The 9,566-nt window shown below is 53.5% G+C and overlaps 1 protein-coding gene across 1 annotated transcript; it reads right to left on the bottom strand.

The window, feature by feature from the left end:
- Positions 1 to 5,820: 5,820 nt before the first annotated feature.
- On the bottom strand, positions 5,821 to 6,221 carry NGA_2099600 (rab alpha subunit; the record flags this gene model as incomplete). The annotated part of the gene is made up of 1 exon (XM_005853472.1): positions 5,821 to 6,221. A coding segment is annotated over one exon (401 nt), but the record flags the coding sequence as incomplete, so codon positions are not given.
- Between the last annotated feature and the right edge of the window lie 3,345 nt (positions 6,222 to 9,566).

Below are 9,566 nucleotides of genomic sequence, written 5' to 3'. Positions count from 1 at the left end.
ATTTTTACGCAGGAAAATGTCAGAGCCGATACCTTCGAGCTACCTGGGGTTGTCTTTTTAAGAGTCCCAGCATTGTGTTCACCTACGATAGTGCATGGCTGCAAGTAAATTCATTTTGCGATAACCACAAAACTAGCTAAACTATACAATTTACGAATCTGTGAAGAAGTTTTTCGCGTTTTACGGTCCTCTTGTAGTAACCCATCGATGTTGCTTCAAGATATGGGCGCTGGTCGATGGAAAAAACCACAGGACTAGTTAAAATCATAGATTCCACGAAATTATTAAAATATTATTTTTCATGCTCCATACAGAAATTCCCGATAGGAAAAACCACTTTTTTACCACTCTCACATTAGTGCGAGATGGTGAAGATAGAACTTTCCCTCGAACATACGTCCGGGTAGCTTTTACTGAAAAGCCCTGAGAACCCGTACTGTACGAGTGTGTCGCGCCTTCCACGCCGACGTCATCTTCGTCTTGGCTGCCTTTGTACATCCGGGTTATTTCTGAGACCCTTCTATTAGTCTTGCGTATACGATGCAAGGTTAACACTTCACATGTCGAGTGGACATGTCCTCCACATAAACCACAGACTCGATGTCGACTTACGTCGATGACATGACATGTCATCGGTTGTCTTTCATGTCGACACTTCTCGACATCTGCGAAAAGCCCTGAGAACTTGGATGAGTACCCCACCATGGATTTTTTTGGGAAATTCAGCATACATCCGGTCGATGGAAACAACCACAGGACTAGTACAAATTATAGAATACACGGAATTATTGAGGTGTGAATTTTCATCCTGCATACAAAAAAATTCCCTAGTTCGCTGTTTTTTCGGAAGTTGCCATCATAACCGAGAGAGGCCCGATGACGGTATTGAAGACAGCACATTCGTGACATGGAATGTCGTGCCATGTCTTTTTAACCCCAAGCAATTAAAATTTCTGGCGGTTAATCGATGTCACTGTGCATCATCCCTCTCATGTCCAATGTCAAGCGTATAACCATAAGCGCTCTTGCCATAAGACAGCATTTTATTCACATGAAATAATCAAAAACATGGAGGCATGAGTAAGATCTTTTGCAAAGGAATTCGACTCACTTTTCGATGGGATGTGTTTTCTTTCATGCTTCAAAACTAATGTAGTATTCACATCGCTGTTCTATAGGCCCTTTTCCTAATACCCATGCACGAGCGAGCGTCATGACTGAGCAAACCACTGTAGTACCTGCTCATAATTGGGCACTGTCCTCAAATCTTTTCCAACCGCTGAGATGGAAACCGGCTTTGAAATGGCCCGCCGCGCTATTTTCATCAAATCCTCGGCCTTGACCTCGTCAATCTTGCGACACAAGGCCTCAGGAGCCTCGCGATGCCCGTACGTGATCATCTGCCGGCCAATGTCTTCGAAGAGAATGATTCGAGATTCAAGCTGTGTCAAGACATTGCACTTCAGCATGTTCCTCGCCCGGGACAATTCTACAGGATCAACCGGCGTCAAGGCGAGTTTGCAGATTTGCGCACAGAATTCGTGCATGAGCTGACCGGCACGAGCGGCCTCGCAGGCACCTGCAATCCCCAGGACCCCCGTCTCATTATGAAGGTTCACAAAGGCCTCGGCTCCCTCTACCCAGTAGTACCGATTCAAAAGTTCCCTATATAACCGTGAGTACATGCCTTTCCCAGGCCCGCCTGCGGAGAAAGAGTCCCCACCACCCAGGAGGATTTGCATCACGCACATGGCTACCAGGTCCTTGTCATGCCATCCCGCCACCTCGAAGCCCACGGCCACGCGAGTAAATGGGTCTATGCTGTCAGGCTGCTCAATCCGCTTCTCGCCCCCCTGATAAAGGGCCCGTGCGCGCTTGTGAGCGCCTTCTCCTGCCGGCAAGCGCCCGAAATGCTTTTTCGCAAGGTCAACAAATGCTTCGTGCTCCACACCCGCCGCGGCCAGCACCATGCTCCTCGCCGTAAAATGCCGCGTCTGGAATGCCTTGAGTCCCTCGGCGCTGAGCCTAAGGAGATATTGGAGCAACACTGTGAGCTGTACTTCTGTCGTGTATCGCCACCCCACACTCAGCTTCTCCCCAATCCCCACGTCCGCCAACTTACCTCGGCAGAGTCTCAGGCGTCACGAAGTGCGGCCTACCCAGCGCCTGTCCAGGGTACGCCGCCTCTTGTATGGCCTCCTTGACCAGGAGCTCGGGCGCTATGCTGTCCAAATGAAGGCCTACGATAGTCTTGGATTCTTCGATATCCTGCGCGTCTGAGGGGGTACCAAGGAAAGCCAGAAGGATCAAAAACAGGAAACGAAATGAGTGCTTTCTTTATGCAGCGTAGGTTTCCTTGAACATGAATTCTCGCCCACGCCCGTCGTAACTCCAATGCCCTCTACTTCCGTGTCGTGACCCACCTATTTTCGGATTGAGAACTGCGTCCCCGAAGATCTCAAGAGCCTCGGGAAGGGAGTTCCGCAACACGTCGATGGATAGAAGCATCTGTTCACGCGAGGAGTTGGCCGTGGGAATCGCACCCAGGTCGTCCAAAGCGCTGACTACTTCCTTGTGGCTCCTCTTCTCCGTGCCCCGGAAAGCCGTGGCCTCGAACAGGTGGCACACGCCGTCCTCCCGCCCTGCCAATTCGTCGCGGCTGCCTGCATCTACCACCACACCGAAAGTGCAGAGCTGTATCGCAAGCGGGAATCACCGAATTAAACAAGGAATTGACTCATCGATATCATTGCCACCACGACATGTGTGAGGATCAAGTGTGCCAGACCGGACGCCATGGGCACCGTTTTATATTTTTTCTCAAGAACGATAAACATGTCAGGATATTTCAAAGTAACTCACCGCGCCGTATGTCTCTTGCGTGGCAACTCGTAAACCGTTGTCCAGCGTGGTGATTTTTGTGACGGGTGCTTGCAATTCGCTCAAGGGCTTCGTGGGAGGCACGTCTATACTTGAATGAATTACAGTGCGTGAGGAGAGGCTTGCTGTCGGACGCAGCGAGAAATTGGACCTACCTGACGGGACAGTATCCATGCCAAAACGAGCAAGCCGTTTTTCGATGGATTTCAGGTCCTTTTTGAGGGTCTTAGAGACTGTTGACCGGCTTGTCGTGACGCTGGGCGCAAGCAGAGCCTACGGGAAAAGTATCGAGGCGAGAGGAGCAGAACGTATCAGCGCTTCCACCCAGGGTTCCTACGATAGTAGCGTGCAAGTTACCTCGTTAAGATTACTCATAGGACCGGTCGCATGATTGAAATGGCGGTGTAAAATGGAGGAGCTCGAAGCAACGTGTCTCTGAACAGGCCGGGCTGAAGTGAAATACGAACGTGGTATTCTCTGGAAGATACCGCAAATTTGCGACATGATAAATGCAAATTGCTACCAGCCTTATCTGTGTGATATAAGCAAGACAGTGAGGTAAAATCTAGAGGACCGTTCAATGTGAGCATGGCTTGGGTTGCTATCTTCCTTTTCCTTCCTGTGTCCGGAGGTTTTGTCCGCGACCTCCGAGGTCCGCCTCGCCATCCGTGAGGAGCTCCTCTTCACCTTGAGCATCCAGGCATGCCCACGACTTAAAAGTAAATCTCACCGCATTGACTCGGAACACCGGGACACACATGCAGTGCTCGTACAAGGCCCGGACATGGAAGACCGCACTTTGATTCCTGTCAGGTAAGCAGGAGCTTCCTGAGGTATGCTGACTGCACATAAACATGCTCCGGCATGTGGCAGCCGAAGCGCTATGTTAATTTCTACCAGTTCCTGACACGACGTTTTGTCCACCCGAGAGCAGGACGATCTTCACGATAGAAGAGCTACTAGAAGCAGAAGATGCGGAGCTGTGGCTTTTTCGCACGCCGCTCGACGTAAGTAAACCGCCCGGTCTGATAAACCTCCTCGCTTTCCTTCATTGCCTTATTCCATTTTGTGATTTTTTACGAAAACCCATCACAGTTCAACGCAGAATATCTTGTCAAAAGCAAACTTAAGATTGATGAGGACGCGGTGATAGGCTCTGTTTTACGTGCCATAAAAGAGGATGGAGAAGTGGACGGACACTCCGGAACCGGAGACGTCCTAGCCGACAGTCTATCTAGAGAATTAGGGCCAAGCTACGAGGTGCTATTGGGCGATCCTGCTGAAAGCAAAGCATACCGCGTACTTTTGCAGGCAGGAGAGGATGACCCGGGTGTGCTGAAGATAGCGCCACCCTTCACTCGCCACATAGTTGTAGCCCAGCGCCCTTTTGAAGCTGGACATCTCTCCTCTCCTGGCCCTTCTACTCCACCTTCCGAGGGGAACGAAGACTTGCAGTCAGACACAGAGCTCGCTTTAAAAAGAAAAGCTAGGCACGATATTGCTCGCATGGTTGTTCCCTACTCGCATGTGCCGCAGGTAGAGGGTTTGCAGGTGCGGTTTAAGCCTTTGGGAGCGGGGAGTGTCCCCCCACCCCCCTTGTGGTCGAAAGAGGGCGAGGGTGAAGAGAAAAGAGGGAAGAGCAGAGGCTCGCCTTATTTAGGACGGGACCGAAAGGCAGGGCTCACCAAGCAAGAGGTGGAGGGCGGGGCAGTTTGCGGGAAGAGAGGTCTAGAGGAGGTGGAACGTGGCGAGATTAGAGTCTCGTCTAAAGAGAAGAGACAGAAAAGCCGGAAGGAATCATCCAAGCGCCGAATTGTATAGTTACAGTAATCGTTTGAAGATGGTATAGCTGACAAAAGTCATCAAGCAACGCCGTGAAAAGGCTTGAAAAGTCCACCTCCCCGGGTGCATGCTGAGTCGTTCTCTTTTCTAATTCCTTTGCCGTTGTGGCCTATCACGCCGACTGACAGACCTGTACTGGTACGAGGCATGCGTGCCCCCTCAAGGCAGCGAGTCGAGCATGTCTTGGTAGCGACCCGCGTGGTCGGGGTCAAGGGCGGGGAGCCTCTTCAGCAACTTCTGACTCTCAGCCCGCAAAGATGCCTCCTCGCTCTTTCCTTCCTTCCTGCGCGCCAGCTTTCCCAACAAATCTGCCAGTGTAAGCACCGCCCATCGATAGCCCCCCCCCTCCGCCTCCCCCTCCTCTACCAGTTCCCGTAAAACCTTGACTTCCTTCTCGAGTACTCTTTGAGCGAACGAGACACCCCGCGGCGTTAATTCCTGGTCGCCCCGCTCCCCGAGCTCTTTCTCCCGCTCTGTATCCCATGCCAATGCCAGGGAGATCAAATGCTGGTGGTACCACCAGGCGGTCTGGTCGTCCGGCTCCGTGAACACGGCTTGTTGCACCATGTCCAGCTCCCTCTCCAGGAAGGAAGGGGGATCTAAATTTGGATGTGCTTCACGCAAGTAGTCCCAAAAATATGATGCACGGTGGTGAAAAGCTGAGTAATTGCTGGGGTGGAAAAAAAGAGAAGAGGCCGGTCAGGGATGACAGAACATCGAAGCAATGTCTCAAGAGGAAAAGCTGCAGACGTGCTCAGCCAAACCGGTATCCGCGTTCACGATATCTGACTAGAGGCGAGACGTTTGGCATATAAAGGTGCACAAGGCATGTACCTGAAATTTTTCAGAATCCGCGAGGTAGAGAACTCGAACTCATCTCGCGGGGTCCGTGCCGGGTGCTTGCTGACCACCCACCGCCGATAACTCCAGCAATGGAAGTTGCGCTCGTCCAGATCGAGTAGCTTGGCACAGAGAAAGAGTTCTTGGTCAAGGACAGGCTTGAGTTGGCGCGACAAGGCGGGTAGAGGAGCCACAGGACTGGAAGGATTGGGTGGGGCTGCGGAGGGGCTAAGCGAGAAGGCATGATCCAAGAGCCAGCGGCGATGGTGCCAGGCACCATATGACTTTGGATTCTTGCGAATACAATCGATCACTAGATCGAGTTCCGTTTGTAAAAATGACCCCGGGGGTAGAGGCGCTTTGCCTCCCTCCCTTTCGCTTTCACACTCTTCTTTCTCTGTCTCTCCACCCTCTGCCTCTTGCCGAAGGACCCCAGATGCCACGATCATCTCTTTCCGGTGATTCCATAACGTGTATACGTCTGGATTTATTCTGAGCAACTGTGATGACAATACCAAGTCGTTATCCAGGGCCTCTCCGGTTACCAACGCCTCCTTACAATGTCTCATTTCCTGTCGCTGCTGCAAGGCCAGCTCCATAAGTTGTTTGTACTTGAATACTTTGTTTTTCGCAGCTTCTTTTTCGGCCTGGCTCCGCGCCAGGTGTGTTCTTTGATATTCGTCTTTACGTCGGCCATGCATGATAGCCTGTGAATGTATGATAGAATGTCAAACAGACTAGGACAAAGGGGTACGGCGGGGGCGAAAGGGAGACGGCATGATGTAAGTCGTTAAAAAGCCCAGGCGAGCAAGCACGAGCAATGTGGAAACCCGCTCCATAAATACTGCATAGGGCTGTGATGCTACAGTCAACACACACGCGTCCGAGAAAAGGGAGAGCTTTGGCTGACTCGTGTGCTAGAAATTTAGATGGCACGCGAACGTTCAAACAGATAGGCCTCCGCCTGGGAACGTACGTGGGAACGTGAGATACAGAGAAAGGAAATTAGAAAAAGTGAGCGCTATTTTGTGCATATTTAGGAGGCGAAGGATAACAAAAAGGATTAGTTTTCAAGAAAAGACTTTCTTATTTTTTCCCCGCGGTATACTCGGTCGCGGTTTCTCACACAACAGAAGTGGCGTCACTCTCTTAAAGCTCTTCGCGCGTTGAAAAGCAAATGACACCTCCTTTAAAAAAATGAATAGATTTGGCATACTGTACACTAGTTGCTTCAATAAATAATATGGCTGCATAAATGATCGTTTCTGCGGAGCTGGCAAACACGCGGTACGACCACATTACGTCGAGCTTCTTCCTTCCCAATCACTAGCCCCCTCACCGCAACTGAGCGACGAAACACAGCTGTCCCTAAGCAGAGCGCGGGGATGGTAGGGCAGAAAGGACGATGTCGAAGAAGAAGCCGACATGAGAGAGGAAGAGGATGTCATCCCACTGCCTGCCTTGCCGTGCTCCGGTACACGACCCTGGAGTTCTTCCTCTTCAGAGCCCGCGTCCTCACTCAGCATGTAACATCGCTTGCGCGTCTCATATCCAGGGTCAATGCACTGTGGATGGTGCCGAAACCAGGCCGCAGGAGCCCAGCCTCTCGCCCGGAACGCTGGCCACACTTTTTTGAGAGGCGGGTCCAGGGCCTGACTGTCCTGCGCGACCATGGCGTCCACCTCCTCCAGTGCGAACCAAGACCCCTCCCGACTTACTGCGTCGTCCAGCCGCATCTCCGACTCGACCCATTCCGCCGCGAACGTAAACATGAGCTGGGAGCAGCCCCACTTCTTGCCCACGTCCTTCCGCTCCGTCAATGCCACCATCCCCACCACGCGGCAGGCGAAACCCGTCTCCTCCCTCACCTCCCGCACGGCCGCCTCGTCCGCCAGTTCTTTCAGCTCCACATGCCCGCCCGGCATCTTATAGATTCCTTTCGACCGTCGGCGGAAGAGGAAGACCTCCAAGCTCCTCGAGTCCCCTTCCCCCCTCGCCGCGACCCTCCCCTCTCCCTGACGCCTCCCACTCCCCTCGCCGCTCACATCCATCCCCATAGGTGCGGAGCCCTTCGAGTCTTGGTTAAAACCAGCCCGTCCTCGTCTCCGTGTTCTATAAAGAATGACTTTGCTGCGACAAATGTGCGTGCCCGCCGTCGGGACCTCCACCTTGACAAAGAGCCGCAGAAGCACGACCTGAGTCCCCCCCCCTCCAGCGTGATGGATCCGGTACCCGTCCTCCAGTAACCGCGCGATGATGCCAAAGTCGTGGCGCACGGTCACAAAAAGCGAGTCCAAACCCTCCGCCCGCACCGTTCCGTCCTCTCCCCGCCGGCCCATCTCCTCCGCCACCACCTCCAGCACGTTCTCGGCGTGCACGGCCCGTCCCAGCACCAAGTTCAGCTGTCCGTGCTGTAGGTCCCACCACCGGGCCTCCACAAGCTGTGCGAGTCCTAAGGCGCGCTCGTAGTCCCGCGGCCACAGGAAAGGCGGGTTCTGCACGTCCACCTCCAGGGGAGGGAGACCGAGCGGGCGCCAGTCGATTTGAGAGAGGTCGCTGAGCCCCGCCTGCTGATGGAGCAAGGTCGTGCAGGGGATCGCGTCGGGGCCGTGCCCGTTGCTTGCATGGCTGCCAGTGCTGCGGGCGATAGAGTCCACGGGATTGCCGCGCTCAACGCCAGCGGCCGAGTACACTGCCACACAGACGGCGGGCATGGACAGGGGGGACGACGCGCATGGCGAGGGGGCGCAAGGACTGCTTTCTATGACCAAGACAACAGCCTGTCCCTGCTCATTGCCATAGACGCTGTCGCTGCAGGGGCTGGCCGTGTCGCACCCATCGACGCTCTTCCTCCTCGAGGCCCGCGCTGCTGCCCAAGGAGAAGGCACGCCGACGGTCTCGTCCCTCTGCTCTTGCAGGAATGCGTGTAGCAATGCCTGGCCCTGGGGGCCATCTCCAGCTGCCAAGACATGCTTGCACGCGAGGACGCTTACTCCTTGCAGCAGACACTTGAGACTGAGGTCTGATTCCACTCCTCGCACCAGCTCTACAGCCGCTTCCCCAGAAGCTACTACCGTGATAGACAAGCTCGCAGCCTGGCTACCGCCCTTTTCCATCTTACTCTGTTGTTCCCTGAGATAGTTCAGAACCTGCTCTGCTCCAAAGCGTGGTACGATTGCCCTCCTGTTCTTGCTCATCGCGAGGTTCCCGGTAGTGGAACCCTCTAATTTGGTGTCTATACAGGCGAACAGGCTGTTCACGTCCACCAAAACTGCCTTCGGCCGCATGCAGTCAATCATTTATGTTTTCAAATGCTAAATTTAGCCGTTTGAGGACGTTGCGGTCGCAATTGCTTGGATGAGCGGGAGGACGCGTGGAGACAGGGGAAAGATGCTTCTTCCGGCGTCGAGTAGCGGATGCGAGGCAGCCGTGGCAAAGCGACAAAACACTCCTTTTCGAGAAGACGACAGAAGCTACAGCCCCTGTTCGAGAGAAGGAGTGGTGATAAGAAGGGGCTTGAGGGCGTAGAAAATGGAAAGGAGATAGGCTGTATATCAAGCAGGCAGGATGATAAACGGCGCGCCTCACAACTTGGGGGCTGAAGGATTCTGAGATGTCGTAGGAGTATATAATCGAGGCGGGAAAAGGCGCTACGGCGGGACATACGGGGAAAACAATTACACAAAGACCAAGGAAGAGAACATCGCGTGGAAACGGTGCTTGTGCATGTGCTGAACAGGCATGCTGGATATGCGTGTTTATGGCGCGCCTGATGCGGGCTCCACCTCCAGGGCCTCGCCCGATGTGCAGGCCTCGCGCAGTACTGTCCATGGCTACGAGTACCACGGCCAGGGGTACTGACTCTGCGGATTCGATCACTACGGAGCATAAGGGATACCCGCAGTACCTGATAGCGCGCTCCACCTTCACCATGTGTGATGCATCCTAGCCCTTTCGTCTTTGACTTTTCTACTCCCATCACTGCTTTCATCTCTTCAGGTGGT

Source organism: Nannochloropsis gaditana (genome assembly GCF_000240725.1).
Source record: "Nannochloropsis gaditana CCMP526 unplaced genomic scaffold scaffold871, whole genome shotgun sequence".
Taxonomy (NCBI): Eukaryota; class Eustigmatophyceae; order Eustigmatales; family Monodopsidaceae; genus Microchloropsis; species Microchloropsis gaditana.
The sequence above is the reverse complement of the archived record's forward strand: the minus strand, read 5'-3'. Positions and strand labels throughout refer to the sequence as shown.